This window comes from Diabrotica virgifera, chromosome 6 (genome assembly GCF_917563875.1).
Source record: "Diabrotica virgifera virgifera chromosome 6, PGI_DIABVI_V3a".
Lineage (NCBI taxonomy): Eukaryota > Metazoa > Arthropoda > Insecta > Coleoptera > Chrysomelidae > Diabrotica > Diabrotica virgifera.
Window position 1 is genome coordinate 38,442,841 of NC_065448.1, and position 20,323 is coordinate 38,463,163.

A 20,323-nucleotide genomic window follows, 5' to 3' on the forward strand; every position below is an offset into this window, starting at 1 on the left:
ATGTCTCGAATAAAAGTTAGCGCTTGTTCACAATGGAAGTAACCATAAGATGAACGTAAGCCGTTATCATTTCGTAAACCGTAATTTGTACATAATTTTATGCAGCGTTCACAATAGACTTAAATTTTACGTAAAGACAGGCTGTCTTTGTGAATCTGTCTTTTTAGTTTACTCCTCGTGGTTTAAAAACAAAAAACAATTTTACCATTGCATACTAATGTTGTGTCACGCACAACTAACAATCTGACATTGTTTGATATACATAGGTACACTTGATCTAGCAAAATGAGGAATAGTTATAATTCTTTGTTTTTTTGTTTCTCCAGACAAATACGAATATTAGGAATATCGTAGTGTTTAGATATCTCGTCGTAGATATCTCGTTTATCTAAATTCTTTTCTGCCAGGAGTCTATTAGATGATCATGCCGCACTTTTTAAAGGCCTTGTTATAATCTATGAAACACATCAGATACAGATACACCAGTATTTTGTAATCAGTATTTGTACTCAGTATCTACCACTGAGACCCGGTATCAAAAGTAACCGTTACACGTCCGCACTGATTTTGCCCGTCCCTCTATTCGTTGCAGAGACAGCCAACGGTTGGGTCTTGTTGTGATCAATAGAGCTTTTCATCTATTGTCATTTGTTTCGAGCTTCTGTCATATGTTGTATAATACGTGCATAATATTAATATACATGGATTATACGACATTTGACAGAAGCTCGAAACAAATGACTGTGAATGAAAAGCCCTATATGCGTTGCTCTAGAAAAATAACTGCACAGGTCACCCGTCCCGCCGGCGCAGGTTGTGACTTGCTTAGGTTCAATTTGCGCCGGGGCTTATGCTTTTAACTTTTTTTTGAAGTGAGATGTTTGATGTATGTCATGTCAATGTCATACGTCAATGGATATTACCAACTATGCTTTGTTTTTAAACCACGAGGAGTAAACTAAAAAGACAGATTCACAAAGACAGCCTGTCTTTACGTAAAATTTAAGTCTATTGTGAACGCTGCATAAAATTATGTACAAATTACCGTTTACGAAATGATACAGTCGAACCCGCTTATTGGAATAGCCTTTGTACCAGGCAAAAATATTCTTATAACCGGGATATTCTAATAACCGATCATTGGTGGCTAGTCGAAATAAGTTTACCGAATATACGTAATAATATTATTTACATACTATGCCAATGTATAGTTTTACATACTATGCCAATATTATGTAGTTTTACATACTATGCCAATATGTATATCATATATGTACCTACATAATCAGTATATGTAAATGTTTTTAGGTCTTTTTACGTCAATAATACAGTAGTGTAACTACTACTTATCTATGTATGTGTTAAATACCAAATTACATTATATTATGTATGTGAATGAATACAGTAGCAGTAGGTAATTAATATAAAATGTATGCAATATGTAGATATGTAAATATTTTCTTATTAAAATGCATATAACAGAATTACTTATTTTTTCTTGAGAAATTATCGGTAATTATAGCTTTTTATTATTAATCCGTGTGGTCATCCTTAATCCATTGGTTGAATGGAACTTTTATTTAACAAAGCCATAATTCACATCTTTCAAACAAGTAGATAAATACTCTCTGGGTAAATTCTAAATAAACTGCTTCTAAATTCTAAATAAACAATTTTATAGCAGGCAACAGTTCCTTTGTGTAGACAAATAAAAATTACTTTATGACCCATGCATTTTTCGGCTAAACATCGAATTGGTAGGTACTCGTAACAAAGTAATGAATATTTATTACCCTAATAATATCTAATCCAGCACTACAGGCCCTTGACGACTGACCATAATACCAAATATAATTTAAATTTTTAGTAAATTGTAAAAAAAAATATTCGTTGACCTGCAAAATATGCTAATAAGCGGTATTATCTAATTAGAACCTATTCCAATAAAAGGATAAATTTATTAAGGAGTAAATGGAAACGTTTCGGGAACTCGAATTTATATTCCATAAACCGGGATATTCCTATAACAGGGATTCTAATAAGCGGGTTCGACTGTAACAGCTTACGTTCATCTTATGGTTACGTCCATTGTGAACAAGCGCTTACTGATTATTACGTAAGGAAACCAAATCTGCAATAAAAAAATGGAAGCTCCTATTTAAGATTCTAAAGTAACCCCCCCACTCCCTCCGTGGTGGTCTTGTTTGGTATCATGCGATAGATTTTTGAAAAAATATTGAACAAGTATTTTTTAAAAGTGAATAACCATTTTCAATAATGAATAACCATTTTCAATTTTGTTGCAAAACGAAAATACAGACGCATCATATTCTAGTCCAATCAGAGAGTGCAGCAAGCATCTGCTCTACCGGTTTCGAAACATATATATGCCATTAAAGTGAAAAGAGTGAAAACTTAGTCTCAAGTATTTTTTAGTTTTTCGATCTGACGTTTATTTTCGCTTTTTTGTTGTGAAACTTTGTGACTCACCCATTTCCTTACGCCCCCAGCTCAAACCGTCAGATTTTTAAATATACGCTGTTCTGCATGTACTTAACTGACCTTAACTTAATCTGATGATTTCGAGTTTTTCTGATAGATTTTTTTTCGAACCCCCTCTTAACGAACTCCCCTGTATTCAAGATCCAATATATGGTAGGGGTACATTTACAGGATGCAAGGTTTCTCCGCATGTGATTTTATGACGCGCTCGAGTAACTGAAAAAATCCCCGCTTGGGCTCCCCTACCATGTATCCTGAAGTGATTCCAATAAAGCCAAAAATGGACTCTTATGGAAATTGTTTGAACACATGTTGCCTGGACTATTAAAATTTTCACACTCTAAGGCCCGGTTGTACAATCGAAGTTCAACTCCGGCTCAGCGCCATTACCCAGTTCAGGGCAAGAAGTGCGTTGTACATACAAAGTTTAATTCTTGAACTCGGTTTAAGCCCGGGTTCAGCTGAGCGGTCGATGTTCGACGGTTCAACGCTGGTTCAAGGATTTTTAACCTCACATTTTTGTCATTGTCAACGGAAATCATAATATTTAAAGATTTACACCTTAAAAATGAACTTCATTGAAAATTTAACTAATAATGAAGGATTTCTGGAAATGCTAAATATTGTAGAAGGAAGCAGAACACAGAAACAGTGTAAGGCTAGAGAAAATCATTTTGAAAAATGGAATGATAATGAATTTTTGCAAAGATTTTGGAATGCTGGAAATGCTTGGCAAAGAAAGTGCTGTTCAGTTCACTATTTGCATGAAACTAATACTAATGCTCATGCTCATAGAATAAAAAATCGAACAGTCAGGTAAGAACGAAAACAAGTGGCAAATTTGTTATTGACATTTCAAGAACCAGGCTGTATCTTCTAAGAACATGGTTTTTATTGCCTTATATTAAAGTTTTGTGCAGTGAAGTGGACCCATATCACTGGTTTTAAGCAACAGGCTTCTTTTTGCAACTTGTGGATGATTTTGAAGCAAATGTAGAAAATGATTTTGTTAATTTATTAAATTAAATGTACCTACATAATTTATTAATAAATCTAAAATTAATTATATTTGTACCATGCTTATTTAGGTACATATCACTTTATTTAATAATGATTACAAACTAATTTACATTCTAAAATTATTTAAATACCCTACCTACTTCCCTAGAATAAGGCAAATATTAACATTTTTGAGTGAATTTGAAATCATAACTGTAAACAGTTAAAAATATTTATGAGAAGAGAATGTGAAGATTGAATTACTATCATCGTTGGTGATAGTGGTTACGGAGTCAAGAAAAACCTAATAACACCCTTACGCAATCCTTCATCACAAGCTGAAATTTTATTTAATGAGGCACAATGAGAATGCAGAATGCATAGACACAATTGAATGGGTCTACCGAATAACAATTGTTAAGTGCCATGTGATTCGTTTTTACGAAATCGAACAAAAACTGTTAAAATTAGAACAATGATAAATTTATACATTTAAGGGTTAGTTATTAATACAGTTTGTAACTAACTGTACTGTAAACTGTATTACTAATCCTTTTTTAATGGCATTGACTGTATGTCAATCAGCCAGTCAAAACATGACTAAGAAGAATATACATTTAAAGACCGTAAAGTTTATAAAATATCAATAACGAAGAAAAGTTAGTTCAGTTGAGATGTAATTTAAGTACCTACTGAAATTAAACAGATGGTACTAAGCTGAAGTAATTAATTATATATATATATATAGTTTAGCTCTCCAGGCCTAGAAGGCCCATGGCTTGGTTTACTATTCCTTTCCAATCTCTCCTATTTGCTGCTTTATTTTTCCATTTCTTAATTTTTTTGGAAGTAATTAATTACTAATCCTTAAAATGTATAAATTTACCATTATTATAATTTTAACAGTTTTTGTTAGATATCTTAAAAACGAATCACATGGCACTTGTTATTCGGCAGACACATTGAATTATAATTGGAACATCAATGTTACACAATATTACAATGCTTTTTAATAACCCTTTGCCCATACTACATGAAGAAGAGGAAGTAGCAATGGCTTTAGCCAAAAATTTAGAAAATCTAACTGTCTAGAGAATCATGAGAAGTACAATTTATCAAACATAGGAAGAGGTTGAAAATCTTGTGCATGAATATTTTGTTAATTTAAAATTTAGATACCTATTTAAACTAATACATACATATAACAACTATTAGATAGGTATTTATAAAAATATCTTACTATCTGCTACAATCAATGGCTTTGATAAACTTCTCTAAAATTTTGGGGGCTGCGACATGTATTTCATTTTATTTTGTACAATTTTGCTGTATTGTTTGGCCACAGATACCAATATTTCTTCTTGAGAGGTGAAATTGGAAGGTATTTTTGCGTCCATTGTAGAAAAAAATACTAACAAACAATTTTTTACAAAAAGAAAATAAACACATTGCAATAATATCCTAATACTTATAATACCTATTCAAATGATCTGTTCACAAATTTAACGTAGGATATTGATTAAACTAATAAACTAAACGATAAAAAATACCGATTAAACTAATAACAGTAATAAAATAATTATATTGACAAAAACCAAATAGGTAATAATACATAAATGGCGGGAAAATTTATGCCGAAAATTGATGGGAATTGCTTTGAATACGCATGCCTTACATTGCCAACCTTACCAAAATTTGTATAAACCTCGGCTTAACTGAACTCGGCATTGAACAACCCGAATGAAGTTAAACCGACGCTCAAAATTGAACCCGGTTCAACTAAGCGATGGCTTAAGCCACCAATGTACAATCGGGCCTAAACCCATAGAGTTATATGTTAGCATATAGTCTAAACCCTGCCACAGACCCTGCTCACTCTGAAGTCATCTGTCATCTGTAATGTGCAATGTTGCCAGTTTTGTTTAACTTGAAAACAGTTCGATAGAATTTTGACGTTTAATTTTTATTGACTTTTTTAAGCTTTAGCTTTGTGATTGTGTCAAATTATATAATTATTATTGATCACATCATAATAAACAAAAACCTGGAATATAAACTCGAATTGATTTACGTTTAAATAAAAAACCACTTGTTAACATTCAAATTTTTACAGTTTTAGCATATTTTAGGTAAGAGGTTTTACTCTAAATATTTATTTAACATATTAACATTATTTCCTGTTTTTTTAGTTTACCAAACTAGGTATGTTTTGGTCAAACCATGTCTTATACAGAATTGGAACATGGATATCAAGGGTTGCGGAAAGCAACTAGACCTGCACATGCACATTTTTTTGTGGGGGCAGTGAGTAACACTTTTTGGTCTTAGTTTAATAATAAATATATTTCCAAAATTTAAAAGTACAAAAGTACATTTCACATGGAGTCACTCTCTTTTGGTAGATCAGTTCCTTCAGTTGTAATAGAAGATGTTGATTCAGTAACCCCTTCACATTGGCAGGTGGTAGTTTCTTGTTTTTTTGCTGTGTGTGTTTGGTTTTGGTCATAACTTGTTTGGTTTATGTGAAGTGATGGTAAGCTAACAATTGTATAGAGAAAGTAGATTAAACTGTTAGTAAATAAACAATTTTGTTGTTTGAATTTGCATATTTTAGTAAACTAATTGGCTAGTAATACCATATTTCATTGTCTCCTATAAACCCCTTGTTCTTTTTCCAACCAAAAATTCAAATTTTAATATTATGGTAATTTCATAATAATAGTTTCATAATGTTGTAGTAAGATGTGTGTTTTGTTTTTATTTTATTAAAGTTCAGGGACAGGGGATTAGTTTTAGGTGTTATTTATAGGTTATGTTTGATTTTGTTTTTGTGGACAACATTAATGAAAATAAAAATAACTTGGATTTTTGCCAGAAAACACCAATTAGATAGGTATTTTTTTGAGGTGACAAAAATGATTGATTTTTTGAAAAGTTTTTCATCTAAAAGTACTTTGGTATGTTTTAAAAAATTTTGCTAAAAATTAAAAATATATTAAATATCTCATCTGTATAAAAATTAACAAATAAATTTGTATACCTGGTAAATGGCATGACAAAACGTATCTACAATAACAATAAAGATGCACTAGAAATAAACAAACCAAGACACATTGAGTGTTATGAGGAGCTCTCTTAAATCAGGATTGACAATGCACATCAGCGCACAAAATACCGCAAACGATGGAAAACATTTTAAGTTGTAAGATAAAAAGAGATGAAACTAGTAGAGGTGTAAATTATCGATATAAATTAACATTACATTACATAGTTTGCCACCTTACACATATTGGAGGAGTATGACAACTATCACTGTGACAGTAGAATTTTATAAAATACTGCTTTCACAGACATCTAAAGGTGGGAAAATAAGTAATTTAATGTTAATTTTATTTATACGTTTATCGATAATTTACACCTCTACTAGTTATTAGCACGCTCATCACTGTATACACATTTTAAATCCCCATCATGTTTTATAAAGTTTATAGGTACAGTAGAACCTCGATTATCCGTCAGGACACCGGACCAAGGGTATGACGGATAATCTAAAAGACGGTTAACAGAACATTAAAAAAAAGTTAAAAATTGATAACACAATTCTCAAATTTTATTTGTATGTTTTGTTTGATTATATAAGATTAATTTGTGTTCGTGTTATTATTGTCTAATTTGGTTTAAAATATTCTGAAATATTTGTTTTACTGATGCTTCACATTTTGCAAGGGCTGAATTTCTTAACCTGCATAAGATCGTGCAGTTTACTTTATTGGATTCTTCTTGTCGAGAATACCACTCGATGAATGGTTGTATGTGCGATGCAGCTTCTCTAGCTTCTTTAAGCAAATATTTGTCAGTTGAAAAAGCATCATCTACATCGCCACCGTCAAATTCTACTATACATAAGACTACCCTACAGAGAGACCAATTTAAAAAAGCATTAACTGAACTTAATGATAAAAACAATGGAGTTGACGATAGTTGTTATATAATTCGTTACATCAATGGGTGTCCGAAAGTAGTCAAAAGGGATAACCGCTCAGATAATGGCTCGAATAATAAAAGAAAAAACTAGCTCATACCCCATTACTAATGTATTATCAAAACGTTGGTGGACTTCGCACTAAATTAGCTGAGTTGGATTTAATACTGAGTTGCTCAAGTTATGATATCCTTGTTATTACAGAAAGCTGGTTAAGCGAGGACATCTTATCTGAGGAGCTTGGTGGAGCTAGTAGCTATAATGTTTTTCGTGCTGACAGGAACATGCAAGTTACATCAAAAACCAGAGGTGGCGGCATATTGGTATTGGTTAAAAGTTACATCCAAGCTTCAATTATTAAGAAAACTGAAAGCCACATCGAACAGTTGTTTATATTATGTAAATATTTTGGAACAAGTTTTGTGGTGGGCGGTGTATATATACCACCTGGATCAACTGAGGATCAATACAGTGACCACTGTCTGGCTGTTGAAGAAATCTGTGCTACATATCCTGATACCAAGTTTTACATAGTGGGTGATTTTAATCTGCCTAGTGTACAGTGGTCAAATTCTAATAATGGTGTTAAAGTAAACTGTTCTTCAGGTTCTCCAGCTCTTTATCTAGCACAAACATATGGTTTTTATAATATGTTCCAAATGATTAATACACCAAATAGCAGAAATGTATTTCTGGATCTTCTTTTTACCAATGATAATTCAATGGAATGTTGTAAGTCTTTAGATCCACTTTTTTGTGACTCTATTCACCATACCTCTTACACCTGTAATTTTAAAATAGGGAAAAATGAAATGTTGGATTCACTTAAAATAGAGGAATTTTATTTTGATTTTAAGAATGGCAATTATGAGGGTCTAAATGATTACTTATTTTCAGTAAACTGGGACAATATATTTATACATAATGATATTGACACTGTTGTGTCAGATTTTTATAATATCTTAACTTTTGGTATTCAATGTTTTATTCCACAGAAAAAATTTAGAACATCCAGCTATCCCTCTTTCTTCTCTAGGGAATTAAGAGAATTGATATCACTAAAAAAGAGTAAACATAAAAAATATAAGCTGTCTTATAGTGAAAGGGACTATCATGAATTTAGTATGTTGAGAGCACAATGTAAACGATTGAGTCAAGAGTGTCACAAAAATTATCTGACATCTGTAAATAGGGATTTGATTAGTAATCCAAAGAATTTTTGGAAATTCATTAGTGGTAGGAGAACATCAAGTAATATTCCGAAAAACATGGTTCTAAATAATTCAGTTGCTACCAATGGTCAACAAATTGTTGACTTATTTGCTAATCACTTTTCTACAGTCTTCTCAAATGCAAAGGCAATGTCTCCTGAAAAATTTTATAGCCAAATTAACATAGATTGTCCTGTGATATGTGTATCTGAGGTTTTCGAAAAGTTAGGGACTCTTCCTAATAAGCTAATGATTGGGGCTGATGGCATTCCAAATCTTGTTTTAAAACAGTGCAAATATTCATTATCTCAGCCATTGTGTAAACTGTTTAATTTGTCTCTATCTACTGGAATTTTTCCCCATATCTGGAAAGAAAGTTATATCTCGCCTATATTTAAAACAGGCTCCAGAAATGATGTAAAAAACTATCGTAGTGTATCCATACAATCATCTATCCCAAAATTATTTGATAGTCTCATGTATAATTATTTGAACTGGCATTGCAAACACATCATTATTGATGAACAGCATGGTTTTAGAGGAGGTCATTCCACAATGACCAACTTGCTTCTATACCATGGTAGGTTGTTGGATGCCTTGGAGAGGGGGTATCAAGTTGATGCTGTGTATACTGACTTCTCCAAGGCATTTGATAAGGTCAATCACTTGTTATTGGTTGAGAAGCTGAGAAATATAGGTTTCTCTGATAGATTGGTGGAATGGTTGCATAGTTTTTTGTGCGATAGAAGGCTAGTAGTTAAAATCGGTAACTTTATATCTAGAGTGATTGAGGTATGTTCAGGGGTTCCTCAGGGGGGACACTGCTCTCCTTTGTTATTTAACCTGTTTGTTAATGACCTCAAAAAGGTCTTGAAGTATTGTGACTTTCTCATGTTTGCTGATGATCTCAAATTATTTTTAACTATACGTAATGATCTTGACATTAGTTTACTACAAAAAGATTTGGATAGTCTTTCTCAGTGGTGTGAACATAATCTCTTAGACCTTAATATTGATAAATGCTTTCAGATTTCATTTCATAGGAAAAAAAATAGAATACCATCATTCTATTCTATAAATGGGCAAAATCTTAAAATAAATGAGGTAGCTAAAGACTTGGGTATACTATTTGACTCCAAACTGAATTTTAGTGATCATATAGATAAACTAGCAGTAAAAGCGAACAGGATGTTAGGTTTTACACTAAGAAATTGTAAAGGGTTATCTTTGGAGGCAGTGAAGACAGTATATGTTGGGTTGGTCAGATCACAGCTTGAATATGGGTCAATTATCTGGTCTCCTCAGTATAATGTCTATAAGTCGTTACTGGAGAGTGTGCAACATAAATTCCTACGATATTATAATTATATGTTCAATCTGAATATGATTCCTGACCACAACTATTCTCATATTTTAAGGTATCTTAAACTGGATACATTAGAGAAGAGAAGAACCATGTTTGATATTTGCTTTGTTTTCAAACTATTGAATGGAAATATATCATGTTCAGAAATTCTTTCACAAATCAAATTTGCTGTTCCACAGAGAATGCTTCGACAAAATAACTTATTTTTTATTGGCTTTCATGCAACAAATTATGGTAGACACTCATTCATGAATCGATCCCTAGAGTTTATGAATAGAGAAGATAGATTGGATGTGTTTAATAACTCTTTTCAGTCATTTAAGAGAACTCTTTTGGAAATATGTTAATGTTATATTGCTATTACATATGTGCCAGTTTATTAGTGATAACTTATGTACCTAATGGATTTATTATTTAAATAACTTTTTGTTCATTCTGTATGTGATATATTTGTACCTATATGTATCTTTTAAGCTTTTTTTAATAGGATGCTATTTAGATTAGTTTTGATATAGCCTTTAATCAAAAATGTACTATTTTTTTTTTGTAATGGGGGTTTCCCGTCTAATAATAAATAAATAATAAATAAAAATAAATAAATAAATTCCAAGTTTGTGTCAGCTTTTAAACCTGTTTCGTCAGCCTCTGTTTTGCAATTTCAACGATTTCATCATCTGTCAGCAATTGATAGCTGTTTGCTTTCTCATGACAAATTAACCATTCGTTTATGTCATCTTGAGGCAATGAAAGCAAAACAGTTGTTTCAGCCATAACTTCATTTCTCACCACACTGTACATTTCAGTGAATTTCGTTTGGCTTATCGCAATGCTAAAAGAATTAATTGATGACTCAATTTTTTGCTTATGTACTCAATACAACTTATGTACGGACCCTGACGGTTAACAGAGGTGACGGTTAATGGAGAGACGGATAATCAAGGTTCCACTGTACATTGTAAATTATGATTCGTTAGAGCTCCTCGTAACATTCGACGTGTCTTGGTTTGTTTATTTCTAGTGCATCTTTATTGTGATTTTAGTAGGTATAAACTACATACAATTTTTAGATACATGTGGTATTATTAATGATTAATTGAATACTATTGACTTATTGACCCCTTTGGGTTAATATTATACATTAGGAGCCTCAGCAAATCTAAGATTTACGATAAAAATTGAGAAGCATAAGTACATGAATTAAAAATAAACCAGAAAATTAATACATAAGAGGAAATCATGTAGGAAGCTATTCTTACATTAGGACTGAAATTAATACTTCAGAAAGGTCTCTTCTTCAATTAGTCCAGAAAGCCACTGCGCATCCGCTAGGAAAAATATTCTAATTCGGATTTTTTGCACATACTTACTCAAGAAGGACCCCTTTTAACAAATTTGCATGTTGCCAGGACCAAAAGTTGGTAAAAAATTTTTAAACATTTTTTTTTGTTTATTCCCTAAAATTATTTTTTTTGCATGGAACAAAATTTTTTTAGGTTTTTTGGATCATTCCAAACAGAAAAGGTCTTTAGTGACTTTTCTCTAAAGTTAATAATTTTTGACATATAAGCGATTAAAAAATGAAAAATTGCGAAATCGGCCATTTTTAACCCTCAAAAACTATGTGAAAAACTGAAAATTTGAATGTTGCCAAGGTAGGTAGATATTCTTTAAACATCGATTGATGAAATCCCGAAGAGTTTTTTGCAATACAATATTCAGAACTCCTTCGTTTTTTAATTGCTAATCAAGCGTGCGCAACACTATTTTCCACCGTTGCATGTGTGTGCAGTATGGTGCAAATGAAAGGAATAAATTCGTTATTTCGTAAACCGGCTACTTTAAGAAAAAATCCCGAAACAGGTCGATTTTTATTTTTAAGTTGTGATATTGTGACATACATATATGGTATACTAGTGACATCATCCATCTGGGCGTGATGACGTAATCAATGATTTTTTTAAATGAGAATAGGGGTCGTGTGCTAGTTCATTTGAAAGGTTCTTCAATTCTCTATTCAGTAATATAAACATTTACATAATTATTTATACAGGGTGTCCAATAATTTAATTTTTTTGTCAATTTGCCAAATGACTTAATTTAATAAAAAAATTTTGGACACCCTGTATAAATAATTACGTAAATGTTTATATTACTGAATAGAGAATTGAAGAACCTTTCAAATGAACTAGCACACGACCCCTATTCTCATTTAAAAAAATCATTGATTACGTCATCACGCCCAGATGGATGATGTCACTAGTATACCATATATGTCACAATATCATAACTTAAAAATAAAAATCGACCTGTTTCGGGATTTTTCCATAAAGTCGCCGGTTTACGAAATAACAAATTTATTCCTTTCATTTGCACCATACTGCATACACATGCAACGGTGGAAAATAGTGTCGCGCACGCTTGATTAGCAATTAAAAAACAAAGGAGTTTTGAATATTGTATTGCAAAAAACTCTTCGGGATTTCATCAATCGATGTTTAAAGAATATCTACTTACCTTGGCAACATTCAAATTTTCAGTTTTTCACATAGTTTTTGAGGGTTAAAAATGGCCGATTTCACAATTTTTCAATTTTTAATCGCTTATATGTCAAAAACTATCAACTTTAGAGAAAGGTCACTAAATGCCTTTTCTGTTTGGAATGATCCAAAAAACCTAAAAAAATTTTGTTCCATGTAAAAAAAATAATTTTAGGAAAAAAACAAAAAAAACGTTTAAAAAATTTTTGACCCACTTTTGATCCTGGCAACATGCAAATTTGTTATAGTCTGTTCGTTAAACTCAGACGCAACTTTCTAGATATTTTAGTCGGTAATTTTCCCAATTTTAGTAAAATTGCTCAAAAATAATTACTAAATAGTTAATAATCACTAAATAGTTAGTAATTTTGCCAAATTTTGCAAAATTGGCAAAAAACAAAAAAATTATCGACTAAAATATCTAGCCAGTTGCGTCTGAGTTTAGCGAACCGACTATAAAAGGGGTCCTTTTTGAGTAAGATTGTGCAAAAAATTCGAATTAGAATATTTTTCCTAGCGGATGCGCAGTGGCTTTCTGGACTAAATATACATTTTGATGTTACTATAGTATGCAGTCTACCTGTCCCCTTGTATTATAGTGTGCAAAGTTTGTGGCTTATTCCCAAACAAAATAGTAACTTGATATGACAAAGTATTAATTTGCAAAATTAAAATAATAATTCTTCCGATTTATGCATTTTATTCACTTTGTAAAGATTTTTTTGCTGACGTTGTATACCTACCTGTGTGTTTAAACAATACCATAATGTTTTTAATCTTTTCTCGGAAGGGTTTTGCACACTATAATGACAATCTTTACAAGGCCTTTTAGTTTTAGTACATTGAATAAAGGTTTTTGCTCCGAATTTTAAAGAACCACTTTGATTGACATGAAATTTTTGCATACACATAGGTAACATGTCAAAGAAGAAAAGAGATATTGTGTCGATGTGTGCTTTTGCCCTGGGGGTGAAGTTCACCCCTTCTCGGCGGGGAAAAAGTATATGTTCACAATAAGTTCGGAAATGGATAAACTGACTAATTCTAAGCAACTTTTGTTCTATAGCATTTTTTCACTTAGTTAATACTTTTCGAGTAAATATTTTCATTTTTCAACTAAAAAACACGTGTTTAGGCGGTTTTTTTGCAAATAACTCAAAAATTAAGTATTTTTGAGTTATTTACACAACCCCTATTTCCATTTAAAAAATCATCGATTATGTCATCACGCCCAGATGGATGTCACTAGTATGATATATAGGTACATATATCAAAAAATTGTAATTTAAAAATAAAAATCGACCTGTGTCGGCATTACCTTAAAATGTAATAAATACATACTACCAAATATAGAGATGGACTGTTTTCTTTGGGCCACTCGGTATGATTTTTAAATTTCATGGGTTCAAAGGGCCTATTTTTAAAAAAATTGGTTTTAAAGTAATTGTTTATAATTTTTAATTTTGAAAAAAAAATTTTTTTTCACAATAACTTAAAAGCTTTCCAAAAATCACAATCAGTAAAAAATGTATGTTTGGCTTTTCTGAATATTTTTGTTTTTCTGTAAGGCAAAAATCGGTTAAGATATGGCTGTTCAAAATTTGCATACACTCGTGATTATTGACTAGTTCAAGCCCTTTCAACTACAGCCCCTTCAAAAATAAGTACTTTGAACCGTTTAAACTTACAGATCATATAAACAATACATACACGAGTAAAGCAACATGTTAAGTGGTAGACGATTAATTTCATTTGGGATGCTAATTAGGGGGTGATTTTTACGATTTTTTTGCCAAAAAAAGGGACCAACTTTATTTATAACTTCCTTACTTATGGTGCTAGAAACTTTTTTAAAAAACAAAAATAAATCTTTCTTTAAACATTTTTAAAAAGTTAAAATGAATTTTCCCCAAAAATGCTTAAATTTTTGATTATTTCACGTTGAATTATTAGATTTGGAATTTGGTGAGCATGGACCTATTTTTCATTAGTTATAACTCTTTTTTTAGTGGGTCTATGGATCTCATACATGCACCATTTTTTTCACTTTTTTATGGGCTATATCTTTGCTAAGAATTTTTTTCGATAAAATACTGACTTTTTGAGTTACATATTTGCAAAAAACCATCTAAAAATGTGTTTTTTTGTTGTTGAAAAATGAACATGTTTACTCGCAAATAACTCAAAAAGTATTAACTTAGAATAGAATAGAAATATGCTTTATTGTCATGAAAAATTTAACAATTTTATAGACAAAGCTTACAAGAATCATAAATAAGAACAATAACAAATAACAAATACAATTTACTAAAATGATATAAATCGTCTATATAAATAAAAATAATAAAGAGAAACAAAAAAAAAACAGTAACAATCTATTGCAAAATTTAAAAAAAAATTTGCAAATTGCATATTCTACCTTAAGAAATTTAATAAGTTAAGTTAAGCTGCTGCATATGACACTCAAATACAGATTAAGATTATACTTATAAATAAGAATACTGTACTTTCTTAGTTATTGGTTAAGAAACTCTGCTGTTGAATAATATGGTCTTTCAGATAAATAGGCTTTAGTCATTTTACGGAACTTGGGGAAAGATGTTGCAGATTTAAGTTGTAGAGGGAGATGGTTGTAGAGTTTTTTTGCAGAATATAATATAGATTTCTTTACTAACTCACTGGACGGGATCGGTAAATAGATGTCAAAGGTAGAATTTCTGGTGGAATAGTCATGTCTAGGTCTTGCTGGAAAGACATGTAGATGTTTACGAATTAAGCAAACAGTTTCTAAAATATATAAAGAAGGTAGTGTTAGAATCCTGTGATCTTTGAAGTAGCTTCTGCAATGTGTTGTTCTTCTGAGGCCAAACAGATATCTTATTGCTCTTTTTTGTAATTTAAAAATAACATCAGTTTGGGCAGCCGTACCAGAACCCCAAAAAGGGAGACCATATCGAAGATGTGACTCGAACAAAGAAAAATATGTTATTTTGGAAGAGGCTAAATCCATTTCCTTCGAAACAGATCTTATTGCAAAGCAAGCTGAGGATAGTTTCTTGCTTAACACATCAATATGAAGGGACCATTTCAGATTGCTGTCTAAAAAAATACCAAGAAACTTTACAGAATCAACGATACTGATCTGGCTGTTATGAAGAGGTAAGGGTTGAAGAGCTCCTTTATAGGACAATGCTACTGTTTTATCTACGTTAAAAGAGAGTAAATTTAAATCGGACCAAGATTTTATTGTAAGTAGATCAGAAGTTATAGTAGCATGAAGAGTTGCGATATTTGAGTTGCTCCAAGTGATACTGGTATCATCAGCAAAAAGAAAAACTTTTCCATCGATTTTTAAGCTAGTAATGTCATTAATAAAGATAAGGAAAAGTAGAGGACCCAATACTGAACCTTGTGGTACCCCACATACAACATTTTTGAGACTAGAGTCTGTATCATTTGCTCTAACCAGTTGTTTCCTATTATCCAAGTAAGATTGAAACCAGTTCGAAGAAATACCTCGAATTCCGTAGAAATCTAGTTTTTTTATCAAAATATCGTGATTCACACAATCAAAAGCTTTGGCATAATCACAAAAAACAGTGGCAGTGTGCAGATTATTGTTTAATGCTTGATAAACCTCATGCAGTACAGAAAACATGGCATCTGTGGTACATTTATTATTTAAAAAGCCGAACTGATTTTGTGATAAAATATTGTTATCAACGAGAAAGGACATAAGTCGGGCTTTTATGAGTCTCTCAATAATTTTGGAGAGTACCGGTAGTAATGCAATAGGTCTATAATTGCAGGCATTTGATTTTTCACCACCCTTATGAAGAGGAATAATGATGGCCGTCTTTAGGCACTCTGGAAATTTACCTTTCTCAAAAGAATCATTAATTAGAGAGATAAGGACTGCCAATACACTGTCTGGGAGATTTGAGAAAATTTTTATGGATAGTCCATCGGTACTACAGGAAGATTTGCTTTTGATATTATTGATTGTCTGAATCAGTTCAGATTTATCAACCGGTCTTATAAAGAATGAATTCGAGACCTTTCCTGAATTAGGGAGATATGAAATGGGATCTTGTTGTGACACAATAGTTGATGTTATATTTTTACTCACATTAACAAAGTATTCATTTAGATTTTCTGGGTCTGGAAGGGAAAATGTTTGAGCTGTGTGAGTTTTATTACGAAGATCGTTTATTATGGACCAAGTTTCTTTTGCAACACTTTTAGAGCTTCTCAGACGATTTTGATAGTACAATTTTTTAGCTGATTTGATAAGTTTTAAATAGATTGCCCTGTACTTGGTGATATATTCAGTAACAGAGACGTTGGTAGTAAATTTCTTGATGTACAGTAGTGAACGCATATTTTTGGCTGATATGCGGACACCTTTGGTAGTCCAGGGTTTGTGATGCTTTGGCTTAATTGTGATTAAAGGAAATGCTTTATTAAAGATACAGACAAGCTTATTCAAAAAGTCACTGAAATTATTATCGACGTTCATAGAAGGAAAGGGCCACTCAGAGGTTAAGCATAAATTTTGGAATTTACGAAAATTCCGAGCGGAAAAAATCCTGCCTAAACGTCGAGTTTTCGAAGGGTGCTTGCTAAAGATGTTAAACTTCGTATAAACCGCTTCATGATCAGATAGTCCCGCATTAACAGTTGTAGCGCAGACATCACCGGGTGAGAAGTCTGAGACAATATAATCAATTATGGTAGATGAAGTTTTTGTAATCCTTGTAGGAGAATCAATGTGCATTGTTAGACCATACGATTCAAATATGTTGACTAGGGATATTTGTGTAGCACAAGCAGCAGCATAATTAATGTTAAAGTCCCCGCATAAAATTTTTCTGCTTTTATGGGGCAGGTCATCTAACAAATTAAGCAGGTTCTGAAAAAATAGTTCCACGGAAGAGTCAGGTGATCTATAAATGCAAATAATATAAAGATTAAAGTTCTTACTGTAAACTAAGGAAAACTCAAAGAATGCTTCGCTTAATAGAAAATCATATTTTGTTACCAGAGAAAAATCATTATTTGTAGAAAGAATCAGGGTACCTCCATGCGCTGAACTTTGACGATCGTACCTAGCAATAGTGGAATATTTTTCTACAAAAAGAGGCTCGTTGACTTCAAGCCAGTGCTCAGTAACCGCAACTATCGGAGGAAACCCTAATTCCTCTAGAAATAGAAATAATTCATCAGTTTTATATCTTATAGAACGAATATTAATCAGAACCATGCTAAAGTTGTTATCACTAAAATAATTTGAGGATTCTAGTCCCTCAGAACACGTCGTGATGTTTAAAAATTTCGTTTAGGAGACACAGCGGAATAGTAATTTTGGTGACATTCCCTTGATTTTTGTAAATGGATAATTCTTTCAGAAGCGAGAAAGGACCTAAAAGCAGCAAGATCAGCTTCCACCTCATCTGGACCAATTCCATAGACTTCGTTAAATTCTAGAAGAATTTTTCGTAGATCTTCCGTGTTGGTAGGAAGCCCTTCGGAAGCCAAAAACAGTTTAACGCTTGTGTTCGTAAATCCATCGTAAAATACAGAAGCAGGTTGGTCGTGTAGATAAGCAAGATGAAGTTTAATGGCTTTTAAGATATCCGGTTCCCTTAATCTGGCTAGAAGATACCGACTATTAGAGTTATTGGTTAATCTAACTCTTGGTGGAGTCAAAGGATCCAGATTTATAGATGGTTCTAAAGTATCTTTCTTAACGAAATTAATTTGCGAATGGAAAGGATTCTTAGATTTACAAATTTCGATGGCCTGCTTGTCTGAACATATATTTGTGTTCTGTACTTCATCTTTGTTGTTGCATAAACTGGTAACTGGATTTTCCGGGATAACAGGGCTTCTGATATTCTTCGGATTCTTATGTGACTCGGATGGTTCGGAATATGAAGATTCAATGGACCATTTAATGATTACACCAGCTGGCCAAATTTTCTTATTAAATAGTAAGTTAATCGATGATCTAGATTTTATGCCTATTTTAAATGAAGAACCAGTTGATGTGTCGGCATCTTTAACGAGGGCGTAACATCTAATATATTCTTTGATACCTAGCTTCTCTTTAATGTAGTGTACCACTTGTATAGGGGTGTATATTGGGGTTAAGTTACTAATAATTACAAACTGACATTTATCTTCTGTGTTTTTTGACTTTTTCTCTGGACTTACTTCGCAACGTTGAGGCTCTTCAGTTTGGGTACTTGTGGTGGCATAAAATGTTTTTTTGTTCAATACCTCTTTTTTTGTTGGTAAGGTAGGTAAATTTTTGGAAATATTGCTCATTTGATTTGAGATTTCACTGACATTTGAAGAAAGCCTTTCTAATCCTACCTTAATTTCAGTAGACGTTGAGTCTTGGATTTGAACCTTTATAGTCTCATCTGAACCGCCGAAAAAAACTGACGATAAATTGAAAATGTCATGTTCCATCTGCCTTACAGATTTTAAAACCTTTTCAGGATTCAGCAGGTTATTCAGTCTATGGATCTCGTCAATTTTTTTAATAATATAGTCCAGTTTGTCGTCATTTTTTGTTAACAAATCGTAAGTCTCCATAAAAACTGGCAAATTATCAGTAAGCTTTTTAGTAACTTGTGTTAAGGCCTCAAAGTTTTCTAGAGGTATTTGATTTCTTGATAGATTATTTATTTTTTCATCTAAATATCTTAAGCTAGGCGAATCACATAGTGTACAAAAAAATTTTAGATGGGAAAATTTCTGATCCAATAAGGCTTTTGTGAACGACTTGTTTAGACCTGTACACTTCATACAGAATGTTCTCCGACAATCTCCATTACATCTTAAATTATTCAATTTATCCGAATCAGAAAAATGTGAAAGACAATTCTCACAGCTGTATGTCATGGTCAAAAATTCTATTGCAGTAATAAACAAGGTCGATGAAAGTAAACAAAAAGTAGAACGACTTACTACTAGTAACTCACAACACTCCACAAATCAAAACAAACACGTAAACACAACAATTAGCAGTGGGCCGTGTTGTAAATCAAAACATACACAACCTCACGCTACCAGAGTTACTGACTAAGTGAAAAATGCTATATAACAAAAGTTGCTTAGAAATATTCAGTTTATCCATTCATTAGTTGCTTTTATAAAAAATCTGTTTCACCGGCAACCTGTCAAAATCGGCCACCTGTACTAACGGCCAGTTTAAAAATTCCACAAACCAATTATATTATTACACACACCCAAACTTATATGGAGTCACCATGTATTTCAAAGTAATATTTATTTCTTTTGAAAAAACTTGTTATTGTTGCGAAGATTAAAGGTTTTTATTTAAAATAAACAAATATATAAGACAATCGGGTAGTACGGTATAGATTATTTGCTTGAGTTGCAAGTTGAACGAAAATAAGTAAACTAACTTTTGCGTCCAAAAACGAAAATATGCCTTAAGTGGGGTTATAAAACTTACAACGAGGAAAGATTATTGGTCTTGTGGAGAAAGTAATGTTCTCAGATGGACATGGCTGCAGAGCTAGGCGTAATACAGGGCGTTCTGTCCAAAACATATGCTAGGTAAAAGGAACTAGGAAAACTCAAAAATAAATCAAGGGAAAGTCGCCAAAAGTAATAACGGCTCTCCACAATCATTTAATTGTCCAATCAGCTGGAAGATACCCAACCATGTCTCACCTGCAGCTCCAAAGGC

At 32.2% G+C, this 20,323-nt stretch overlaps 1 protein-coding gene across 7 annotated transcripts in view; it reads left to right on the plus strand.

Moving 5' to 3' along the window:
- The first annotated feature begins 5,429 nt into the window (after positions 1–5,429).
- LOC114326158 (inositol hexakisphosphate and diphosphoinositol-pentakisphosphate kinase 2) overlaps positions 5,430–20,323 on the plus strand; it is a 228,343-nt gene continuing 213,449 nt past the window's right edge. For 4 of the 7 annotated variants that reach the window (XM_050653995.1, XM_050654003.1, XM_050653999.1 and 1 more), the window contains exon 1: positions 6,402–6,458. In XM_050653995.1, coding sequence (XP_050509952.1) covers positions 6,417–6,458 — 42 coding nt within the window. In that variant the 5' untranslated portion in view covers positions 6,402–6,416. The other 3 variants (XM_050653997.1, XM_050653998.1, XM_050654002.1) reach the window with 3 other exon arrangements.